The 26,344-nt window shown below is 34.9% G+C and overlaps 1 protein-coding gene across 1 annotated transcript; it reads left to right on the top strand.

The window, feature by feature from the left end:
- Nucleotides 1-1,371: 1,371 nt before the first annotated feature.
- Nucleotides 1,372-26,080, top strand: LOC132555095 (uncharacterized). Its single transcript, XM_060219434.1, has 31 exons — nucleotides 1,372-1,532; nucleotides 3,218-3,390; nucleotides 4,037-4,109; nucleotides 4,407-4,474; nucleotides 4,871-4,993; nucleotides 5,164-5,314; nucleotides 6,092-6,219; nucleotides 6,683-6,856; nucleotides 7,209-7,489; nucleotides 7,749-7,926; nucleotides 8,385-8,590; nucleotides 8,809-8,905; nucleotides 9,911-10,037; nucleotides 11,101-11,305; nucleotides 11,564-11,621; nucleotides 12,120-12,263; nucleotides 13,575-13,708; nucleotides 14,033-14,168; nucleotides 14,941-15,095; nucleotides 15,391-15,541; nucleotides 15,708-15,842; nucleotides 16,185-16,364; nucleotides 16,605-16,712; nucleotides 17,053-17,181; nucleotides 18,188-18,406; nucleotides 19,535-19,639; nucleotides 20,117-20,224; nucleotides 20,875-20,972; nucleotides 21,248-21,314; nucleotides 22,015-22,121; nucleotides 22,663-26,080. The coding sequence occupies exons 1-31, from the start codon at nucleotides 1,397-1,399 to the stop codon at nucleotides 23,285-23,287; spliced, it is 4,779 nt and encodes a 1,592-aa protein (XP_060075417.1). The 5' UTR covers nucleotides 1,372-1,396; the 3' UTR covers nucleotides 23,288-26,080.
- The last annotated feature ends 264 nt before the right edge of the window (nucleotides 26,081-26,344 follow it).

The raw sequence follows: 26,344 nt of genomic DNA on the forward strand, positions 1-26,344 counted from the left end.
GCTCGATTGGTGGAGCATCAGACTAGTAATCTAAGGTCCTGGGTTAGAATCCTAGCAGAGACATTGAAATAAATGTTAAACAAGGATGGCTTGAAGATCTAGAAGTATTGACAGTAAATTCAGATCTTATAGATTTAGAAAATCCACATCATAAATCAATGGCCAGTGTAACTGAATTTATGGTAAAATGTGATTTAAAAAACATACACAAGACATACAGAAAAATTTAAGTAATTGAAGCTGATCATTGAAAATTTATGTAAGCAGTGAAATTATATATAAGACCAGTATGTGAGTGAAAGAATTCAAGTGAACATATTTTACAGGCATTTGGGTGGTTAAGATGTCAACTGTCTGATGTTGGAAATAGCCATGGCTCAAATTTATACCTGGAATTCAAGATGCTCATATTTGAGGGGTGAAATTACATTGACTGGATCTTTGTTTGCTTGGGTTATCTCCTAAGTGAACAACCAGGATCATTTTTAGGTTGAATCTCTTTGGACTAGCAGATGACTATCTCAAATCTAACAGAACAACATGTTGGAGGGCCAACAAAGCAATTGCTTAAGGACACAACCATGACATTACAGAACGAAGTATGTTATCAGCTTCCTGAGAAAGAAAAACTACCTGGACAAATTGAACCACACCTCAGATTCTCAACTGATGTTGCAAAGTCTGATGCTTTGCTGTCAAAGCTTTTGCATTTGGATAATGATGGAAGTCCTAGTTTCATGTTTTTAATCCTAGAGTCATGATAGAACCAGTGTCTGAATCAAGGTTGTCTTAAAATATGAAGTAGCAAACATTAAACTGCAGTTATGAGTAAAACTACAAGTACATATATTATCAAATATCAAAACAAAAAATAAATTTTGTGAAATAAATTCTTTTTCTTAGTTTTGAAAATCTTGCATCCAGCAATGTCAGGAATTGTTTTAAACAAATACTGTTTCAGTAACTAAACCAGGATGATAGTTTAGTTCAATATTTTCCTTTCATCAGAACCGCAATGCATCTGCTCAAATACTTTTATATGCATTTTTTCATGTCGGTGAAAACTCTTCCAAGTTAGTTGCTCAGTGTATTTTATTCTATCATATCAGACACAAACGTTTTCTGGTGATGCTTTGTTTTAATATGGTTATAGTTTGTTCGCTGTTATTACCCACTTAACGAAATCCTATCAGACAGCACGCACATGCATTATCGATCGGTCAAAGTGAAAGTACACTTTGCGTTTATAAACAGATATACATCAAGGAAACGCTTGAACAGACATAGATTCATGTTTAGGTTACAAGCATCTGGAAAACCACGACTAATTCCATCAGCTGACTGAGGCACTGACTGGCACGAGAGAGATGCAGACACCAAGTTAACCGTGTCTGAAATGTTTCCATTGTTTGAACTAGTGCGACTCTTCACTGTGAAAGACGACTATGATTTTAGGAATTCCCCGACAATTGTTCGTTATGCATACAAAGAAGCAGGCGAAGTCAACCTTCTAGCACTTGCTTGTACAAATGGTAACTAGATTTCGTACGGACCGATTCACGCATGTTATGTCACTCATGTGCAATGGAAGTTCAGCGCTTTCCAGTTGTTGATACGTCAATAACATGTGACGCCATAAAGTTGATTTACATATGATTATATTTAAAGAAAGTGTATATGAAGGTACACTGATGACACTGACATTTAGTTATATGACATAATAGGAAAGGCGTGTAGCGTTTGTTCACCAATAACATTTCATATTGAAAAGGTTTTTTTTTTTAACTCAAGCCATCTCATACACTACTGATCGATGTACATATACCTTGCCGGCATTAAAACGGAGAACAGAATATACACATCCAAAATAATATATAATTTAAGATAATGAAGTTGATGTAATCACAAAATGAGAATAAAACACCTGTTTATAGAGAAGTTGGTTCATCAGTGTCCTTTTTGTATACAATTTTGTATTGTGGTAGACTGAAACACAGATTAGTTTACCTGTACCCAGGTCTTCTCAGTAGATAATTCTTATACATAACTTTTTCCAGTCTCATCTTAAGAATTCCGTTACTTTTGAGATCTTCACTCAGAATCCTGCATGACTGGAGAGCTTTGCTCTTGTAATTAGACTAAGCTTAAGCTTAGGATATTATAGTGAAACATAATTCATGATTGCAATTCATAATGTACTTTGGTTTAGGCAAAGTGAAGTCTTCAAAATAATTCATTTACCTTGTATAAGGACTGGCCTGTGAAAAACAAAATGGCTGATAGGCAGCCATCTTGGATTTTGACAATAATAGTTTGTTGCTGATATTTCTTTAGATGTACAAGATGGATAATTCTCAAATTTCATATGTAGGTTCCCTTTGGCCTTTTGTTGTGCCATTTTGTTTTTGTGACTGATCAAAAAATCAAAATGGTCATCAGTCAGCCATCGTAGATTCTGACTATGTAAAATTGTTTATGCTATTTCTTTGGAGAAACAGGTTGGATCTTTCATAGATTTCTGGATTAGGGTCCCTTGGTCCCAAGTTGTGCCCTTTTGATTTTGGGATTGATCAAAATAAGAAAATGGATGACAAGCAAACGTCTTGGATTCTGAAAGATTGTTATCACTATTTCTTCAAAAGTGCTGAAAGGATCTTTCTCACATTTTATATATAGATTCTTCTTTGTCCCTTAGTTTGCCGTTTATATTTTGGAAGTGATCAGAAAAACAAGATGGTTGGCAGGTGGCCATCTTGGATTTTAACAATGAAAGTTTGTTATTTCTTTTAAAGTACTACATGAATTTTTAATTTGGGACTAATCAGGAAAGCAAATTTTCTTAGAAATTTTCAAATGATGAGGAGCAAAAACAAAAAAAAAGGAGAAAAGATCCAACTTTGAATGTACAGATTAGACAATGTTAGGTGCCAAGATCCCTCTGGGATCTTCTGTGATATTTTCTGCTTAATCAGATCTAAAGATTTTGAAATTTAAAAAAAAAACTGTCAAAAGCTGATGAGGCATATCACATACATATAATTTCATGAATGGCCCAATTTTGGCAGGCAGATTGTCCTGTGCAAATACATTGCAACATTCAGATGTCTGTTTGGTCAAAACCAACCAGCGGAATTTGCTATTCACATGCAACTTGAAGGCTGAACTTATGCAATGTTAAGACATATTCAGTGTTGAGACCAATATTCTTACATTGTAGGGTATGTCCTCCTTCGGTACAGTAGTGGAAACGGGAAACCTCCGACCACTCACCAGTTACCATGGCCACAAGATAAACCTATTAGCTCAATGTGTTTTGACCCTACTGTAACTTGGTTACTGGTTCTGGCAGAAGATGCCACTCTGTTCATCATACCAGCATTGTCCGTCATGGTAAGATTCATTTTTAGCTGTTACATGAGACGAGTTTAAAATCATATATTTTCCTTAGTATCAAATTTCATGCTTATTCAGAATAAATGTTTTTTTGTTGACATTTGATCTTGTGGAAGAAGAGTATTAAGAAAATCAACCAGTACAATCATGGTGATATTCAAGTGTTCTAATAACTTTATAGGTGGATGAATTGGTGTTTTCAGAATAACAACAAAACCAACGAAAATAATGGATTTTACAATTAACCTATGATGAGACCAAGTTTGTTGAAAGAAATTAATGACCAAACTGATTTTAAAAATTTCCACCAGTGACCTCTTCCATGATCTGTGGGTCAGATTGATGATTATTTTATACAGCTTCTTCAAAAATATCATTAGCTACAGTTCAATGTGTTTATCATGAAAGAAACTAATTCTTCATAACTTAACAGAAAAATAATATGTAATTATTTGTGCATTCCTCTGTCAAGGAGATCAGAATTGTTATAAATGAAGTGGTGATAGTACCAAGAGCTTCAGGATATGAATGAAATGAATCTGAAAACAATATACATAGTTTGTTTACTCTTTCCTGAAATAGATATTTCCATAGTACATGTAACCATACATGTTGATAAGCTAGATGATAATGTTTTCTGTAGGATCCAACTGCCAAAGTCAACCAGCTATGGAGGGAAGATGATGTTACTATAACAAAGGTCAAACGACCCAAAGGTAGGGATGGATGATATCAAATATCTTCCTGGTACATACCATGTGTCAAAAGGATTTAACATTTTCATAGGTCCTGTTATTAGGTGAAATATAGAGTGTTCTATCACTCAAGTGAAATGTATATAATATTCTACAGGAAACCATGAAAGATACTATTTTATAACATTGATTTCTAGAAACTAACAATGTCATGTAAGTAACTGCAATGCACTCTGGGAGCAACTCTGACATTCCATTACAATGGAAGTTAAACATGTAGAGACAATGAAGGAGTTTTCACAGTGTTATATTTTACAGGTGTACCTACTGCCGTCCTTTGGTGGCACACCCTGGACGATCAACAGGTAGCCATTATTGGTACAAAGGTACATATTTAATAGATCCTTAACTCTAAATGGATTTTAACTACTTCAGATTTATTTTATTTATTTTTATTGCGTGTAACTAATTTTTGAAGGTTTTATCTGAATTACAAACAAGGTAAAATCCAATAATGATCCACACTATTAAAAGTTTATGCACACAACTTGAATGAACTTAAAACTCTTATAAGCACAGAATATTGCAGATCATATATGCTGGTTGTTTTCATTTGTTTTTTTAATCAGGTTGTGCTGAAAAGCAGTTTATATTCAAAGGAACTACTAAACTGACAGTAAATCTTTTCATGGTTTACAGAAATTGTTGTAGGAGTGTATGTTTCATTCACAATTTATTCATTACACATAATGACCAATGTTATATAATTCATTTGCTTGCAGACTGGGGAAATCATCTTTGTGGATCTACTGACAAGGAAAACTTTGAATGAAGTCAAATTTGATTGTAAAATCATGCAGATAGACATAGTGGAAGATGACCAACAGATGACCACCAACCTTCTGGTAAGTTTCAACTAAAAGACACTTTCCAGTTTGCTGAATATTCATGTATAATTTAATGCTAATAATAACAAGTTTTTGCTAAAATCACCTTGCATTGAATTAAAATTGTAAATATTGTACCTGCATAAGTCACAATTATGCAAACTTACATTTTTTTTCTCTATTTATAGATAACAGACCAGTCTGGTGTTCAGTGGAAATTACTTTTAGAGAGTCGTACTCATGAAATCTTGTCCCTGCCTGATAAGGAGCTACTTGACCTGGGCTACAGCAGTGTTGATGGGAGAAACCTTCCTGTAATCAGTATCACTTCTCCTTCAGGTAAAATACATATATACTGATTTACCTACATAACATGTTTACATATGTTACTGGATAACAGTAAAGGGGTTTTACATAGATTGTATTGAACCCCTCCTATAACAGTTTGATACCTTCTTTGGATGGTTTCTGTTTTTCTCCTAAGTTTGGATTGAACCCCTTTTATATATATAGTTGAAACTTGTTATCTGATAGTCAGTGGGACAATGGGAGTTATCAGAGTTTTTTTTATTTTAGTTCAAAGTTTTGGTGGGAACTGATGATATACTTCAAATTAAAGAGGGTCTCAGAATTATATTAGTTAAAAATATTAACCAGGTTTGACTTTATAGTTTCATTTGATATATTCTTACCCAGTAGATGTCTCCACAGTTTATAAGATATCTTTCCCCAGTGACTTCTTCGATAGGATTCCCTCCCATTGTGTTTAACGTTACAGTCAGACATTTTCTTGAGCCTTGATAGATAATTCAGTAGAGTGTCAGACTTTGTGACCTCAGGTGAAGATCTGAGGTGTGTGGTTTGATACACTTCTGGGAATAGTTTGTGTTTATTAGGAGGCTGAAATCACAGGTCTTCCTATGCTGGCGTAGTGTCATTGGTCAGGACCCTAATCGATATTGATAGTCATGTATGTTTATCAGTAAGGTAGCGTTTATCTGCTACAAGGAGATCCAATAAAAAAATTACCCAGGTTTTTCCTGAGGTAATAAACTCTGCAGAACAAACAATTTTTTGAAATTATGCTTTACAGTGTATTTTATATAACTTTAACAGATCAAACTGTTGACTTGTTCCTGCCTCTGAGATTTTACCAGTTCCAGAGATCTGTGTTCCTGTCACCGCAGTATGCAAAGGGACGGCACTTTGTTGCAGCTCATTGTGACAAGACAAACACATATCAGGTATTAGGGAATAGTGTACCTCCCAATCTAGATTTTGAGATTGCTTTGGACTGACTTTGATTTTTCTTCAGTCACTTTCAAAGTTTCAACACTGGCAGCTCATAGCATGACTGACAAGTCCAAGAATGACCAAACAGCTGTATGGTGCAGCTAAATTCATTTTTTGGCTATACTTAATTAAATTATGAATTTGTATATTAAAGTGGGGCTGTGAAATCATAAATTTTCATGGGTTTTTGTTTTCATTTATTTTAAACATACTCTTAATCAACTAATTCATAATTTCACAAATTGTTACAGTAAGTATAAGCAGATTTATTTAGTTATGTTTAGCCATATAATCAAGCATCCACCAAACAGTAAATTTTTGAAAACCATGAATATGAAGCCACGTGACAATATCTGATTTTACAGTATCCACTTGCGTGCCTTTTATACATTCCATCAACATTTCAATTTTCAGATTTATGACAGTGATGTGGAACACAATCCTCTTTTTGTGTACAAGTTACCATTTGGTGCCTATAATGTCATCCTGACAGACAAAGTCATATTTACTACAACACGACTCGGAGGGGAGAAGAGATTGCTTGTGATAGCTAACCAGCGGGCAGAAACCTCAGTGGATGACCAACAGGTAAAAGCTATGGCATCTATGTGAGTTGGTTTTTAATTAGATCTCTTGCGAAAACCAATAATTAGTTGCTAGTGGTAATTGATACAACAGGAGGGACCTAAAGATTTCATGTGGCATATCTTGTGCAGTGCGTGATCTTCAACTGCTGTACATTGTATGACAGTAAACCTATAAGGAAGGAAGAATGCACCTAAAATACAAAGATTTGTCCTTAGTGATTTTATGCCCAACAACCAGTGGTTTCATTTCTTCAGAGCTATGAACACAGTTGAAACTGAAATTTGTAAAAGGAGGCAAAAAAATATATTGAAACCATATCAACAATGGAAGGATTTTGTCTCTTGTATTTCAGGATTTCAACAAGGATGCAGTGTTACAACAGTTTGATCTGCCACAAGAGGAGCACCTGTTGACGGTCCTGAAGAAGTCTTATCCATTCTACTGGCATGATAAGCGTGAAGAAGACCTATGTCAAAAGATGGCTCAGGATATACAGCTTGGTCTGGGACGGGCCAACAAAGCTGGGCCAAGCATCCTTCCACCCACCGCCTACGATATGACCGTCACCAGTCATACTGTTCTCAATGGCTGTGTCATAATAACAGGGTCATCTGTGTATGAATGTAGGCCCAGGTAAATCTTGATACACCTAGACATTATTCTCACTATGCTGTCATCATCAAGAGAATCATTTGTGTAGGACAAATTTTAGAAATAGTGTTCTTTGTAACTATAATTTCTGTATATTTACTCCAGTAATATATGTATCCATTAACTTAATAAAAAATACTGTTTAGAGTTACCAGTTAAAGTGACAAGTTTTTTAATGATATCTCAAACCAGACACATATGATGATTGTATATGTATGAATATTCTGTCTTAATGATGTAGGATATCACCAGAGCGACTGTTCCTACAGATGGCCGTCCAGCAGCTTGACCACTCACGGACAGAGGTCTTAGGTATAGGTCTTGGTCTTGATCTCAACACACTGTATGAAGTATCAGCTGAACATGTATTGAAAAACAAGGATTTCTCTCAGGCAGTCAGGCTTTACAAGCTCTCTAAGGTAAGGCTTATAAGCATTCAAAAACAGAGCTTACAGGCTCTTTAAGATACAACCTACATATATACAAAGATGGGGCTCACAAATTCTCAAACACGGGGATTACAAACATCGTAAATTAGGACTGCATATATACAATGATAGAGCTCACAAGTGCTCAAAATCAGGGCTCGCAAACATTGTAAAGTGGGGTTGCAAATTCGGAAATATAGAGCCTTAATGCACTCATAAAATAGGGCTTGTGAACTGTCAAAGAGAGGACAAAAAGTTTGCAAAAGGTAGAACATGGAAGCAGTTTTAGTTTTCGAAATCTCAATTGTAGAGCTTAGAAACACTTGGGGTTACATGCACTGGACCTGTGGTAATTGAAAGTATAATGGTGCTTAATAAATGAAATCAATTTCAAGTGAAATTTTAAATTTTTTATGATATGGCAATACTTCAGTATTTTTATCCAACAGTGTTCGCATGCAAGGAGAGTGGCAAACTTTGCTCAGTATGGTTGCGTCCAGGAAGTACTAACCTACGCAAGACAGGTACTTTGTATTCAGAACCAGGACATCAATACCAGTGAGAGAAAACAACTGACTGACTTAGCCATACACTGTTTTGTACATCAGATCCAGGAACATTCCAGAGACAAGACACAACTTCAGCAGTCTTTTCTGTAAGACATTCTCTGACATCTTAATCTGACCTTCTAAACTAAATTTTTTATAAAGCTTGAAATACATCTAACGTTATGATGAAAATGAGTCATACAATTTTTTAAGGGCAAATTATGAATTTCACATAAGAAATGAAAAATCTGGTAAAATTTTGACAGAGAAATAATGATTTTCAAATGACATTTAGAAATAATTTTTGTTCTATTCTCATTGACAGTGAGTTTCTTATCACCAACTTTTCATATGAAGAAAGCATGGTTCTTTCTTTGCTGTCAGAGAATGGCCTGATTTATATTCTACTGGAGCTTGCTAAGGTGAGATATTCGGAGCAATAATGTGGGTTGGTAACAAAATACCACTGCATGAAAAAGGTATATACTTAGTGCTGGGAATATTTCAAAAAGAATAAATATGTTGATAGGATGACTAAAATTAGAATATCAAAGATATTAGCAGTCAGAATAACACATACAGTAAAACGACAAATTTTAGCATTCATTTAATATTAGTGATTTTCATGCCTAGCCATCGAAGTGTTAAATAAATATGACCACTTAATTTTCCATAATGCTTAAAACAGATGAACGAAAAGTTGGAAAATGGAATTTATTTATCGACACCAATAATTTGTACAACAGACCAGTAACACAATATCTAATGGTTTGGACAGTCTTGTTTTTACAATGCATCTAATAGTCCTGTAGTCTCAAACGACTTAATCAGGAGCTCTTTGTTTTGTGTGATGATGTCACGGGCTCTCATAACCCACACTTCATAAATAGGCTTCAACACAGAGAAAAATTACTACCTATGTGTTGTAATCATTTATTCTGTATCTATGTTAAAGCATAACAAAAAAAACCAGTGAACCGTACACGTTATTCTGTTCACCTGTTGTGAATACAAATATTATGCTATGAATAGAACATGAATTCCACACTTCCATGGCATCAAAATTTATACCAATTTTTCTCAGCACTAAATTTAAACTGCATGAAAAGGTAGTCAGACCAATGGTGCTAAGTATTGACAAGCTAAATTAAATCATTTTACAGTATCACAAGCATCTAAAACAGGTTTCTGTAGTCTTCAAATAGCAGCAAGGTTATAATTGAATGTTCAGTTGAGTAGAACGAATACCATTCTGAAGTGAAAATACCTTGGTGACAAATTTTATGTGCAGGATGTCCAGATAACAAGATAGAAGGATTATTTTCATCTTAACTCAGTACATTGAAAAAACTAGCTGTGAATTTGACACTTGTGAGGTACACAACATAGGTAGATATTGTAAAGATCTGCTTCCTGCATGGGTCTAGGCACGTGGCTTGGTCATGGAGGCATTGGATTTGTTGGCAAAGAACAGCTACACCAGACTGGACAACCATGTAGTGGACAGTCTTGTCAGCAAGGGCTTCATCAACCACCTTGTCCAGGCAGCATCAGGTAGGTTATGATAAATGAGGGACTACACCAGCCTCAGGTAGGTTATGATAAATGATGGGCTAAACCAGCCTCAGGTAGGTTATGATAAATGATGGACTACACCAGTCTCAGGTTGGTTATGATAAATGAGGGATTACACCAGCCTCAGATAGGTTATGATAAATGATGGACTACACCAGCCTCAGATAGGTTATGATAAATGAGGGACACCAGTCTCAGGTAGGTTATGATAAATGAGGGACTACACCTGTCTCAGGTAGGTTATGATAAATGATGGGCTACACCAGCCTCAGACAGGTTATGATAAATGAGGGACTACACCAGCCTCAGGTAGGTTATGATAAATGATGGGCTACACCAGCCTCAGGTAGGTTATGAGAAATGATGGGCTAAACCAGCCTCAGGTCGGTTATGATAAATGAGGGTCACCAGTCTCAGGTAGGTTATGATAAATGAGGGACTACACCAACCTCAGGCAGGTTATGATAAATGATGGGTTACACCAGCCTCTGGTAGGTAATGATATTTGGTCAGTAGGCCACCTATGCTGGCATATCCAGTTCTAAGAGAAAAATGTCAAATGCAAATGTTGTATCATAACAACATTGTCCAACCAGTCAAAAAGATGGATCTCCTAGACAAGTTGTTTGATGAATTAATTCAAATATTCAATGAAGTTTAAGTCAAATTAACTATGACATAGGGATAAATGAATATGTTTTTTTACATGGCAAAATGGGTAAATCAAACTTGCTCATGTTGAAATTGCCAATATAGATATGAATTCAGACATAAGTATAATATGTATTTATACTGGAAGCATCTATAGATGTGTAAGCAAATGTTTAATTTCACCTTCTTAAGCACTAGCTGTAATTACTTTTAGAAAGCAGTTCTCATCCAGCTGGCTTAGAGGGCCTTCAGGATGTTTTTGTTTCTTATAAGCGTAGTTTGTTGTGCTAATTCATATTTTGTGATCAAACCCAAGCACCAAGTGCTAAGGTATACAGTATGTTAAACAAAAATAAATCTCCAGTTGTGGTTTCATCTCTTCATTTTATAGGTACGTTCTTCCAATCACTGAACCCCCAATATAGGACGGAGATCCTGTGCTCCAAGCCTCAACTCGCTCTCCAGCACTATGCCATGATACAGGACTGTGTGTCAGACCTAAGCCTTGACACACTGGAAAAACTTGCCAACATTTTTGATCCCTCAAGGCCTAATCTTAGAAACCACATTTCTAAACATATGCTTTCCAAGAAAAGGTAAGTAACAATTAACTCAATCTAATTTTTTGATACAGTTTTTCTCTAAAAGGGTATTTCTGTTGTTTTCAGCTGAGATTAAATTGTAAATGAAAAGGCATCATATTTTCTTTATATTGTTTATCATTACCTTTTAGCTATATCAGATACTGAAGAATGAACCGATCTGTCCACACTTTATGTTTGCATCTTGCCCTAAATTTTGTTTTGTTTATAAACTGTGTTCGCCATTTATGAGGTGTTGATGTGTTTTCCCAGAACTTCCAGTGTCTCCTCTCTTAACTCCCAATGCAGTGATGGAGAACCTGGGTCCATGGTAAGTTTGGTCTCTCAATCTGCAGCAGGAGACATCCAAGTATTTTATATTTCCTGAGTTATTTGCTGAAATGGAATGAGCACATAACCTTTTTGGATAGCAGTGTATCACAAACTAAAATCAGGTGTGGGGCACCGCAATACAGCCCTTTCTGGTCTTTTCCATGTTTATTTTATTTGCTGCTCATGAAAAAAGACTGAGTTTTCACTTGCATTCCAGGCCAATGTATTCAGTTTAATACAGTTCATTCCTTTAAGGACAAAGGCTTGGAACATTTAGTAAATTTATTTCTTAAAGTTGACTTATTTTGTCTCTATTCAGTTTGAAATATCCCTAGATCAAAAGAATTCCCTTTTGCACAAGTATTTGTCTTTTTGAAGTAGCGAGGCAGGTAGAAAATAAGTGTTAGGTACATATTATCATATCTTTAACTTCCTGTTGTCCTTGAATGTCATGACATTTTCATCCAGATGTCACATTCAGATACCACTTTTTCAGGAGAATACCCTTCCCGAGCCTTCAAAATTAGTGGAGTTCTTTGTAACCATAGTTTTACAACTCAACAACAAACGTGACAAATCAGGTGACATTCCCAATACAGAGGAACTACTGACCATGAATTCTAACGATATATCTAAACAGGTTGGTATCTATGGTTTATGTTCATTTTAAGTTTGGTAGATGTGACAAAATTTCAACTGAATTCATTGACTGCATTTAATTTATTATGTGTTTTGAAGGTTTAAATAAACATTCAAATTTCAGAAATGAAATCAATCATGTTATATGAAGGATAAGTTAAATGGAAATTTGTTTTTATGCCAGACACGTATATAGAAGAATTACTTTCCTTCTATGTTCAACATATAACACCAGCTAAATTTTCATTGAAATGAAAGTATTTGTTGGTTGCCTATTTGTTACACGATATTCTCAATGCAACAAAATTGCTCTGAATTTAAGAAGCATTTGAGATATGCAACAAGATATATTATTTCAAGAGTTTTAGCTCTCATGTTGTAAGTTGTTCAAATGAATGGCCTTGACCATGTTTCAAGGTCACATGAATCAAATGTGTTAAAGATTTGAAACATTTTCTTTTTGAAAATTCGATAGCACAGGGTCGTGGTATTTGACCAGAACAGGCAGCACACTACAATGACAAGCTACGAATTTTTTTAGGATTGAATTGTTTTAGGGGTCAGATGTGTTGAAGTGCCAAACAACTTCTTTGGAGTAAACCAAAAGGCCAAGGTTCATGATATGTGCCAGTCAGTACACTGAGATGAAGTGCTAGCAGACTTCTTTCAAGGTCAAAGGGGTCAAATTAAAATGTGGCAAAATCTTCAAATCTTGCTTGAATATTTCATCTGCAACATACTCTAAAAAAGGGGTATTAAGTTTTGGATGACCATGAAATCAAAAGTGATGGATAATACAGGCCCATTGTGACTCTTGTTTTGAGTCTTTTATTAATGTTGCAAAAAACGCCATTGTCATACTATGGTAATTTATGAAAAATAAGTTGATAATGAGATGATATATAATTGTGATAACAAATTTACCTAGTGGACACTTCATTTAAAATTTCTGATTAATGGGTAGAATAGTGAATTTGAATTCTGTAAAAGTTGGTCAGAAATAGGAATTCATAACGAATGGATACATCAGACTGGGAAGGAATAATGCCTGTTGATATCAGATATTGTTCATAGTGGCATGCATGCCAAAATGGTGAATTAATTACACAGAATTTATGGTAAATAGTTGTATCAGAAAATTGGTATTTCTGATAAATCATAGATCAGTGTGTTAAAAAACATGATGAGTTGATGAATCAGATGATTGGTTTTGAGATCAATTTATTCACAATTTATATGTTGTGATAGATGCTGTTTAATCATCAGAATCATATTCTTCAGCATCAAATGGTTTTGGCATTTTTGTCCACAGTCTACGGAAGGAAATAAACAGATAAAAGTGTGGAAGTTGTCTTGTCGCCCAGTGTCATTAGGATCTGGACATCAGCATGTTGCTTTAGTGCGTAATGGTGACCTATACACATGGGGACGCACTTCTTATGGCAGGTAAACAGCTGGGCAATACACAATGATTAAAAAATTTTAAATTTGTTTATTTTGACAAAATGTTTATATTGGTTTTGATAAAGAATCAGTAATAATATGATACAGAAAGTATCTGCTAAAATTTTAAATCTCAGTTTTTAATTTTAGACTCTAATACCTGTGATGTAATTTTCACACAAATCAAAAATCTTTCCATATACAGTATTATACATTCATAATCACTTAAAATTGATTTGAGGTTACTAAAGGAACTTAATTTATATTAAAATGTACATAATGTATTAGTTTGATTGGCTATCATCATATCTGATTCATTTGATACAGATTGGGCCACGGAGACCTGGCCCCAGACAATACAGTTTCTCCTCCCTGTAGGGTGGAAACTCTACACATGCTCCAAGTCCGCGTCATTTCTGTGACTTGTGGAGGGGAACATACGCTGGCCCTCACACAGCAAGGGGTATGTTTACCATTATCATATTTATCAGGTAATAACCCATGCCTTGCAAAAAACACATCCTTATCAGTTTTGATATAAATGTTACCAAGTTATATCTTTGTCCAGTAATAAGCCCACCACCTGACTTTGAGTCAACTGTTATATGTGTTGGTACCTCAACTTATTGCAGAGTAGATTGAGTAGTTTGCGTCCATCCCTTTGGCATTGTTTTTCATTGGTCTGTCGACTTACCAGCTATAAAGTAACCAATCTAGAACAGAATGAGGAATTCCTACTTAATCTGGTATATGTGTAACATATCCCTGGATCAGAGGATTTCAACCTGTTTAAAGAATGTGTGAGAATTTATCTGTAAAGTATAATTATGGAAGCTTCTATCAAACAAACATTTGGAAAAAGACATGTCCAGTTACATCAATACCCTTTAAGGTGGAATTAAATTTGAGATCCTTTTCATCACATTATCATGTTTTTCACAATTAAAAACTTATTTCATTCCACAATAATGGCATATAGTCAGGCAAGTGATCCAATATCTTTTCCCAGTCCATTGGTGGAACCCTAGTTGGTTAAGTGAAAGGCTGGTGTGTTACCGCTGAGCTACCAAGCCAGCCAATTGCAAATATTTTTGAGATCATTTTTTGAGTTTTTTGTCTCAGCAACTATTTTCTGCATCATGAAGTTTTGAGTTGCTTTCTTCTTTTGATATTTAAGAGGGTAACACTTTCTTTTTTTGTTTTGTATACTAATACAGTTTTATATGATTTGGCAGGTGTTTTCCTGGGGATCGTCCCAGTATGGACAAGTTGGAATTGGTACGAGGCATATATATAGTCGACCAATGCAATTGGACAAACTCTCATCCCTACAGTGTGTGAGTGTCGAGAGTGGTCAGTACCACTCACTAGCTGTGACCGCAGATGGAGAGTAAGTAAACAAGCACTGTGAACCAGATAAACAATCTGCTGGATCACAATAACAGGGTTTATTTTCCTGAACTTGTGAGTGATCCTCCATAAGGCTTTGTATGTATCTGGTGGATAGATATACTCTGTTGATTTTAGTGTTGAATTCTGAATGCATTAAATTCAATTTTGTTTGCTCTGTTGAATCTGTTGAAGCTACTTCCTAAGCTAGTACATTTGTTTTGACCAAATCACAACCAATTGACAATCCTTCTTATAAATTAAGTATTTAAGAATGTATTATTTTTATATTTTAGAGTATATAGTTGGGGATGGGGAGTCCATGGACAGCTTGGCAATGGCGGTATTGAGGATGCGTTGGTCCCAACCCATGTACAGGCACTATCTGACAAACAGATAATCAGGGTGTGTGGAGGGTACTGTCATACATTGGCCCTCTCCTCACAAGTAAGTGTCAGTCCCCACATATTTAACTGCTTCAGTTTTCATTCATAGGCAATATGAACACCATCTGATTTTGTGGTGGTTGTGTGATAACATTACAACACATGATAAACATACTATAAATAGTAACAATTTGTGTGCCATTAATTGACATATTGTCTTTCTGTAGGGAGAAGTGTACTCATTTGGCTGTGGATTCTTTGGCCAACTTGGTTTGGAAAAAAACAAAAAACAGACATTACCAATGAAAATACATGCTCTGAAGGAAAAGGTGGTCATTATTTGCACAAAATTTTTTCACAATGTAAGTATGGATGAATTAAATACTTTCTTAATGGTTTAAATCTGTCATTAAGTTAATCAAAACTAACATATTTAACAGCCAAAGTTTTAGCTCAAAACTGTGTATTCCGTTTTTTTGTTTTTACTAGTTTTAGAAAAATGCAAGTGAAGAAAAATATGTTTTTTAAACCAGCTCAGTTCTATAGACATTTGAATACTGGCAAGCAAGTAGAATGAGTTTGATTCCAAGATTTAACCATGGGCTTCTTTGTTGTGTCTTGAAATATTTAATGTGAACCAAACAGGAAGAGGAGGCTGGTGTTTGTAAGAAAGAAATAATGTGAAATTGATTGCCATTTGCCAGATTGCTGTGACACAAAGTAATCATGTATACTCCTGGGGATGTCATCCATACAACCTGAGGTTTGCTGCACATTCTATACGTAAGGCACGCCAGGCCGGTGTCGTGGTTGGGGATCCAGTCGACCATTTCTTAATGCCTGATCTTGTTGACACCAGCTTTGTCCATGGACGAATCACACAGGTGAGATGTCAAGGCTTTTAATGTCTGAATTGTGTGAGGATAATCACTACTACAATTTTATGCAGTAATGACAGTTTTATTTCATTGACATGTTCAGACTCCTTTGATTTTGAACTTGTGTGCCATTTAATTTGCTGTTTTCTTTTAACAATGTGTCATCTGTGTCATCTGTATTGAGTTCCACTGAAATACATGTCCTGTTGACTTGTGAAAAATGTGAAGATTGATTGTTTGTTTTAGGCTGCTTGTGGCAGCTCGCATTCAGTACTGGTCACTCAGGATGGAGATGTGTACACCTGGGGTAGGAACATGGATGGCCAGATTGGAAATAACACTAGACAGGACATGGTTAGTTTGAAAATAACTCACCATGTAGGCTCTGTTTTAGTGTAACGAACCAGTTTTTGTCTTTCACTAACTGTTCTTCAAAACATTAACTTCAAAACAACCATAGGACATAGAGCCGAAAACTTGGTTCTGTAGCTGTATCAGATTAACAAATTTTTATTCAAATAAGCATGACCCCATTTCAATTGAGGTCACAAAATTAAGATACATTAATCTACATTTCTTTTATGCTGTTATTTACTGATAATTAATGGTTGTTAAAATCACAGTTAATTGAAACATTCATCTGTGTATATGATTACACTCAGACACAATAACCATTGTGTGTTTTATTTTCAAGAAAATTCCCAGTATGGTGACTAACATAAATGACAGAAGTGTGACACATATCACTAGTGGAGGAGAGTTTAACATTGCTCAGGACTCAGATGGGCTTGTTTGGGGATGGGGCAAGAATGACATGGGACAGGTAATTACTATAAGAGAGTAAGTACAAAATTGAAAACTGAACCTGGTTTGACTCCATCAGAAAACTCCCTTGATAATTTTTCTTATTTAGAGCAAGGGTACAGCAAAGGTAAAAAAAATGTGTATGTGAATGAACCTTAACCACTCTTACACTAGACAAGGTCATTGTCACAGCAAAGAGTATAAGATCAAATCATTGTTAAGCTTGTTTGAACTATAAATTACCTATCATAAGCTTTCTAGCTTCTTGGCTATCTAACTTCTTGGCTTTCTAGTTTCTTGGCTAGAGAGAATTTCTACTTTCCAGCTTCATGGCTGGAGAGAATTTATGCTTTCCAGCTTCATGGCTGGAGAGAATTTCTACTTTCTAGCTTCTTGACTGCAGAGAATTTCCACTTTCTAGCTTCTTGGCGAGAGGGAATTTCCACTTTCTAGCTTCTTGGCTGGAGGGAATTTCCACTTTCTAGCTTCTTGGCTGGAGGGAATTTCCACTTTCTAGCTTCTTGGCTGCAGAGAATTTCCACTTTCTAGCTTCTTGGCTGCAGAGAATTTCCACTTTCTAGCTTCTTGGCGAGAGGGAATTTCCACTTTCTAGCTTCTTGGCTGGAGGGAATTTCCACTTTCTAGCTTCTTGGCTGGAGAGAGTTTCCACTTTCTAGCTTCTTGGCTCTAGAGAATTTCCACTTTCTAGCTTCTTGGCTACAGAGAATTTCCTTTCTCTAGCTACTCTACTTGTGAAATTTTTTCCTTTCCTCGACCAGTGGAAGGTCTTGGTGTACATGCTTCCATTCCTAGTGGAGGCATTGCAAAATATTTACCTGTGTGCACACATTGTAATAGTACTAGCCACGTCTCATTTAGTAGAGAATTTCTCTTTAGCTTCAACAATTGAGAGTTTGTCTGGTAAGTAAGAGGTCATAGGTTTGATTACTAGTATAGAAATAATGAACTTTATTGCAGATATCCAACATAATTTGTTATAATAAGTTTTTGTTTATCACAATAAGGTAAAACAGGAGAAGGCAGAACTGTCACTCACTACTGTCACCGCCACTCAGAAGGTCATCAAGACCCACAACAGACGACGGGCAGGAAGTGGCATCACTGAATTCCTTCTCCCGACAGTCTGTCAAGGCTTGCCCATAGCTAAACCAGCCTCATCACTTTGGAGACCATCCCATCTGACAAGGTCGGGGTCATATGATGGGTCAGATGTTGATACATTGGTAAGAATTAGTAATGTTTAAATACACTCCTTGCCAGTAAAACATACTTGAAACATTCATTCTTTACTGATCATATTGTTTGGTCTATAAATTATTATTCTAAATTTTAGAAAACCCAAATATAGGTAAAAATGCTGTTGTGTTGCTTGTATTGGTGTATGGTTCCTTTACTCTTCTGCTGGATACCCTAGAGTATCATTAGAAAAAATCAGGCAAAAATAAAAAACTGTAACAGCATCAGAGTAGGTTGTTTCATTTTATTCCATGTCTTTCAACAAGCTTTACATTAAGTGGACTTCTTCAGGATAACATACAACACTTTTTTACATCCATTTTACATCAAATGTGGACTCTAGTCTCTATAGTATTGTGACATCCTACAATGGACAAGTGTGATAAATCTATTATATAAGTACTGCTTATATTGTATAACACATATATTGTATATTGCTTAGTAAAGATTGTTATCCCTATTTCTTAACAAGTACTGAAGGGATCTCTCTCATATATCATATGTATGTTCCCTTTGGTTTTTTCTTTTCTTGTGCCCATTTGATTTTCGGACTGATTAGGAGAGATGAAATGGCTTTCAGGTGACAATTTTTGATTTTGCGGGTAAAGATTATAATCACTATTTCTGCAAAGGAATGTTGAAACTTTTTATCATTAAGAGCCCTCTGGGACCTCTTCTTATGTGTTATTCACTGACCTAGTGCATTATTAGACATTTCATGTATGCTTATATATTTATGTAATTATATGTATAGAATTATGGGGAAAATGACAGAAAAATGTACATTCCTGGGATAATTACTGCTAACAGTTTGTAAAAAATGTCTGTATATTGGCGAAACACAAGGAAGAAAAGTTTCAAAAGTGATAATAACAAAGAAAATTTCCCAGATTACAATAAAACAACATTATAGTCAAAAGTCTTCAAAAAATTCTTTTTCTACAAACAATGTTTATGTTTCCTAGATACCTACTGTAGGTAAAAGTTTAACTGTTAGTGAATTAGTAAATGTACATTATATGGTTACTTACATTTGTATCTATTATTTTTGCCCCTCACCTATATATTTGGTTTAGTTTTCCATGTAATCGGTCTGATATGTTTTCTCTCCACAGTGGATGGAGGAAAGCCAAGATGATGTCCAGTTAGACCACCTTCCTGATCTACAGTCACTAGGCTGCAGAAAATATGGTCGTATCACCATTTTTGAAGTCCTACAGGTATTCATTGAACTGTGCAATGTTAATTTACAATGAGAAATTATTTGAGAATGTTTCTTCTCATATTGTATATTTCATGAACCCACATCTTTGTTGTGAGAATGTATTTCTCACATTGTTTATTTTATGACCCCACATCTTTGGTGCCTTGTAGGAGACAGACTGATCTATAAATTCTGTTTTCAGACATCATTCTTTCGGTTTCAGAGTGAAATTGAAAGAAAGTCAAAGACTTTTTTAATGCTACAAGCTGTTGATAAATTATTTCATTAAAAGGAATGAAAGAAAGAATGTGTGAAAAGTTATGTATGTATGGGTGTGTATATGTGTATGTACTTGTATATGTGTGTCAATGTGTTTTTGTAATACAATTTAATGTGTTAAATATATGTATGTTATTGCTAGAGTCTGTGAAGGAAAAAAAGAAAGAAAAAAGAATAGGTGTAAAATAAGAAAGGTCCCTTTTCTCACCCACAGCACCTGTCAGAGTTATGTAACTGTATGAAGATCATGCGTCAGTGTGTAAACTTGGATGACTGGCTCAGTGCTGCATACATTTGTCTCCACCAAAACAATTATGCACAGGTAAGATTATTCTTATCAAAGAATTATTTGGATAAAAATATCAGAATCTATAGTAACACAAAAGTTTTCATGAAAACTAGAATTACCGTGGAAATCTTCTAATTTAAGTTGTTAGCTTTTCATATAAAATTTCAGCCATGATGCATCATTCACAGCATCTTAGATCTTCATTTGTAAAGGTAAATATCATCAGGCAATATCACTGTGTTTCTGCATTCTAAACTGTATTTTGCTGAAGGTTTTTTGTCGCAGTGGCTGTGAAATAGAAAATGGAACAACTCTTAAACCGAATTGGTTTAGGAATTTAATGGTAAAACTCTGGTTTGTCTAACTTCATAGCTCTTCACAAAAATGACTGAGATGTAACATGTAATAACATGTACACCTATTCCCGTGATACTAAACAGAGCTGGTCTCCCACCATATTTTATGTGACTGTAATGTGACATGTATATAAAGAAGTGCACGAAACAAGGAAAGAATATGCATGCTGTATCTCACTGCATGTTGTAAGACATGACTTTTGTATGTGACTTGTACAGACCTGGCTTACAATGATATTAAAGTATGTGACTATGTGAAAAGCTCTATTACTAGACTCTAATGTGACGATTTGTGAGATGTAAACAGTATTTTATGATTCTGTACAGGCCCTTGCATACCACCTGAAGGCCCTGACCTCCTATGTCACTATGTTTGGCTGTGATTTCCTACAGAGTACACTGAGAGTTGTCCAACACTACACCCAGTAAGTCTGATATTTCAGTTTTGTTAAAACTTGCTCATAAACAGAGTCAGGTTAATTATAATTCAAAAATTCATTGATATTTAACAAAAAATGTATTGCTCAGATAAATTGAAATGTAGAATACAAATTGTATTGTAAATTAATATTCAGTGCAATGTAGAAGGCTTATTATATCTCGGGACATCTATTATATCTGTATGTCGTTTATGTGACCTAGCATTAGTAGTTGTGTATTACTGTTCAGTGTTTACAGTTTTTTGTTTCTTCTCCTTAAGACTTTGCATCTCACAAGAACTGCCAGCCTCCCAGAAAGAAGAAAACTACAGACTTGTTCTTATACAGGTACATTGTATAACTGATCAATGTTAGAACTCAATTTAAAGGGAGACTACTTTGTAGTAGCCCTTATAGTTGGATATGTTGATGTAATGAAATTTTCATTATTGCTCTTTTGTAATTAAGACTTCTTGTTATAGGGACAATTTAGTGAAGTTGGAAATTTTAACATGACAGCTTTCAATTCCATCTTCGAAATATAATTCCATATGAAAATTTTGACAAAAACTGTTAATTGTTTGGCATTTAAACCCGTCAAAGTAAAGTCCTCAAATGTGTAGTTAGACATTTTAGCTTTATTTATATGTATTAGCAGTTTCTAAGATCATGACTTTCTGAAACCAAAGTGAGATGGACATTCACATCTAACTTACTAAAGCCACATAACCAGTTAACAGTAGTTTCTTAACTATGTATATATATATATATATGTATAGTCATGAAACAGAGATTGAACTATTTGGCATGTAAACACTTTGAAGATATCTAAATAGGCTATGTATATTGAAATATTTGTTGTGTTGTTCCGGCTTTATAGGCCTGTATTTTGCAATTTCTGACATTCTTAAAATTATCACAGGTATCAAATTTGTGGTTATCTGTGCTTTCAGTAGACTTTCGTTTCTTTTGCTTTGAATAGAAACCCTGTTTAAGTGTGAGATAGAGTATCTTTGCTGTAGTGAAACATGGTGTATTGTGATTTTAGATGCTGGAACATTGGGAGAAGCATGATTTGTCAGTCAGTAGTCTAGAGGCCCTGCTGACAGAACACATGGACAGTGTGTGCTGTATTCTGAGCACATTTCTCTTCTGGTGAGTGCGATAATTTTGTACGCTACCACCATTTTGTTATGGAACATATCATATTACCCATGTCCATCCTACTGCATATGTCTTACATGTCTCGACCCATACCAAATAAAAATTTCATTCCTGTAGTCCATTCAGTTTTCAATTTAAATTTTTATACCATAGTCAGGTATGGATACTTTTGATGAGTTTGTGTTTCATGAATCAAAGGACAAGATATTTATTATACAATGTTGATGATTAACATGTCAGTTCTCAGGTGTTTTCTTGTTCCATATTGAATCTCAGCTTTTTCTTTTTCATATACACCTAGCTAAATATAACTTTGCATGTTGAAATGTTACTTATGAATATTTACAATAAAATAAAATCAGTTTTTAGGTTAATTTTTGTGAATGTGAAAACAACTTATATGTTGAAAAGTAATAACATTTCCTTTGGATTAAGACAAATGGAGTAAACACATGGTTATTCAATGTTAAATTTTTAATTTATGAAAATTTCTCCAGCTTACTCACTATTCTTGTTGTGGTTTGCATTTAAGGAAGAATCGAAAGACTGGTGACGGGGGCGACACCACAACTTTACCAGCCTGCATTGGAGTCTCCAGCCAATTCATGATGCATTTTACAACAAAGTTCTGTCTGCAAGTTCTCCAGAAAGTCTTTGATAAGATGCTTCTTTCAGACTTTGAAAAGAGATATCCAGTCAGTCATGGATCATTGAAAAAGCTGTTAACGTGTCGGATAGGGTCAAATGACTCCGATCTTGACCTCCAACCAGGTGATAAACTCATACCGTTTGATCAATTGTGGCAAGATGTGGTTCAAAATCTACAAAAGAGTACAGAATCACGTGACTATATATATATCACACGTACAGATATTGATCACATGACGGAAAAACTTGAACAAACCCAGGGACCACAGTCGATCCAAGATGAAGTCAACTCCCAAGAGCCAAACACAGTGCTCTTTACATGTGGTCACCACTACACACGACGGAATTTCATGGATGAAGTGGTGGTAAAGTTCAACAAGGAGTTATCCCAGGGTCCGGCCAGTCTACCTGGCAGTGCTGCTCTTTTGATGCAGTATTACTGCAGGCAAGGATTACTTCCCCTGGCATGTCCAAAGTGTGTACTCAACACACTGCATACTGCATTATAGAGTGCTTCTTGTGGAAGGGATTGGCTGGGTAGTTAAAGATGAATATCCAGTGATTTGTAAGCAGAATCAAACATTTAAACAAAGATTCAGTGCATTGAAGTAATTTGTTCCTATGTAATAGGTACTAGATTTAGAATGAAATTCTGAGAATAAATGTCAAAATACTATCTAAGACATATTTAGGCCAACCTGACTAGCTTCCATTAAGTTTTGTGACTGTTTGATGTTGACAAGCAGATCACTTAATGAACAAAATGATGAATGTTTGGTTGTGAAGTTGCCTAAGTTGATTCTTCTATTGTCATAGGGAGGTTAAACCTGCAAATCCTTGGAATTTAAAAGTAGGTTTGTGATATAAATTGCTCAAGTAAACTAGATGTGACTTGTTAGCTCACAATGTGTACTTATGGTACAGTTTGTTTTCTGAAGAGATTATTTTGTTTTATTGTTGTTCCTTATGAATTGAAACAAGAATTACTGGTCAGTTATACTTGTGAACCTGACTTGGAAGTCATCAGTATTGTTTATTTTGTATATGATTAATTGACTGTTTATCTGAAATTGAACCTATACCAGGTAGTATGAAATTTTGGTGTTCAGTGAGAAATTCCAAACAAATTAAACTCCTGAGTCCGAATTGTTATGATTTCCTCCTGACTCTGAGTCAGAATTGATGTGATTGTCCCCTGATATTAAACCAGAATTTGTATGATTGCCCTTTACTCTGAGTTAGAATTTGTATGATTGTTCATTGACTCTGAGTCAAGATTTGAGTGATTGTCCCTGACATTGAGCCACAATTTGTATGATTGTCCATTAATTTTTTTGTATGATTGTCTCTTGACTCTTGAGTCAGAATTTGTATGATTGCCCCAGACTTTGAGTCTGCATTGCTATGTTGACCTATTGGGCTTATCGCAGTAAAAATACCAAAGATTATGTTCTGGTGATTAGGGAAATGTCAAATTTATGGTGAAATTATTCGCTTAACCAAATCATGTGTTTAATTGTGGACGTCCAGTGAGCCCAAAAATCTTTTTTAATGGTATCCATAGGCAATGTTTTGTTGATGTTAATTATCAGAAATAACAATCTTACATAAGTGATGTTTGTCTACTCATTTTTGTGAAACTAGATGAAAATGATCTTAATCATAAATTAAATGACAATATTTTTTCCCAGACACTTGGATTTTCAAATCATGTAATCAGCTAAAAATGTGTGAAAACCTCATACTGTGGAAAGATCAATTTTCTCCCATAATGTTGATTATAGGTGCATATTATGTCAGTTTTGACAATTTTGAAACTTCTACAGATGATATGAACATCAAAGTAACAGTGATGTTTGATGTGACAATACATTGTGATAATGCATGTTAAGATTTGGCTTCAGTGTTAACAAATGAAAAAACTTCAAATGTTTGATATGTTTAACTGATAGTAGCTATAGTCTTCATTTCTACATTAATCAACCTATTCTGTGTTCACAATCCTGCCATATTTGTTTATTCTTGCATACAGAATATATATGTTTAAGTGGATACTTTCTTACAAGCATTTTAGCTATATTATTTAATTTTTATTTGTTTAGGTTTTCCCAATAATAAGGTATATAAGATGTGTTCTAGTCTAATGACCTACTTAAGAATGCTAAGGTCACAAATGCAAAGTACATCTACCAGACCTACTTGTGAATGTCAGGGTCACAGCTATAGTACATCTATCAGACCTGCTGATGAATGTCAAGGTCACAGCTTTAGTACACCTATCAGACCTACTTATGAATGCCAAGGTCACAGATAATACATCTTTTAGACCTACTGATGAATGTCAAGGTCACAGTTAAAGTACATCTGTCAGGCCTGATGATGAATGTCAAGGTCACAGCTATAGCACATCAGTCAGGCCTATTGAATGACAAGGTCACCACTAAAATGCATCTGTCAGACCTACTTATGAATGTCAAGGTCATAACTATAGTACATCTATCAAGATTTAATGCTATATATAACCAGTCGCCATTCAGATAGCTAGATAAACAGCCAGATAATAGAGATATTATTTTTTGTAAATAGATAAACAGTGCATGAAAAGCAGGATACCCCAGAGTATTTGTGATTTGAATGGAATGTCCTTCAGGGAGGTTTATAAAAAACAATAAAGTATTACATCAGCAGGTACTACAAAATGGACATTTGGTTTTTTTTTTCCTAGTTATTAATTTGAAACTAATGATATTAAGAGAATCATTCTTTTTTATATTTGCACTAGATTTTTTTAATTACCTTTGAAAGCATTAACTCAGATATGTCAAAAACACAATTTTTGTCAAAATAAAAGTGTAGGCAGTTGTTTCTCATTTGACAGCCTTGACTTGTGTCTCCCAGTCCTTGGTTGTGATCAACGTTTACAGGGTCTTCCAGTTTCCATCCAGATAAATATTAACATGATGTAATTAAATACAATATTGAATGTTAAGTTTTACATGATAGTCCTTCTGTTATTCTTACAACTTTCGACTGGTCCAAAGGACTGGTGGGCTTATGCCATGTCATGTTGTCTGTTTGTCTGTCTGTCTGTCTGTCTACCAACTTTAGCTAATTACCTGGTTCAAAGCATTATAGGGTGAGAGATTGAGGCCCTTTGTTTCTTTTGTTTATTGATAAAATGATCAATCAATTTACTCTTGTTTGATGGTGTACGACAATATCAGCAATAAGGATGGCTGAAGTTATACTTGTGTTTGTATTATGAATTTATTAAAATTTATTGAATTACAAAGTTGACAAAACTTATTTGATTTTCTTATTGATTTCAGTACAACCACTTCAATCCACCATTGTCACATGGGCTATTAAAATTTATTGAATTGATTGGATCTTCTGAAAACAAAGTTGACAAAACTTATTTTGAAACAGAAAAACAAAACAGTCAGCCATTTTTTGTTTTCTTTGTTATTGCTCCTAAATGTCATATTGTGGTTCCCCTCTCGGTGCTAGGTAGCACTCAATTTTTATATTGATTGGAAAACAAATTGGCTGACAGGCGGCCAACA

This window comes from Ylistrum balloti, unplaced genomic scaffold (genome assembly GCF_031769215.1).
Source record: "Ylistrum balloti isolate Yb309-2 unplaced genomic scaffold, AGI_CSIRO_Ybal_v1 Utg370452, whole genome shotgun sequence".
Taxonomy (NCBI): Eukaryota; Metazoa; Mollusca; class Bivalvia; order Pectinida; family Pectinidae; genus Ylistrum; species Ylistrum balloti.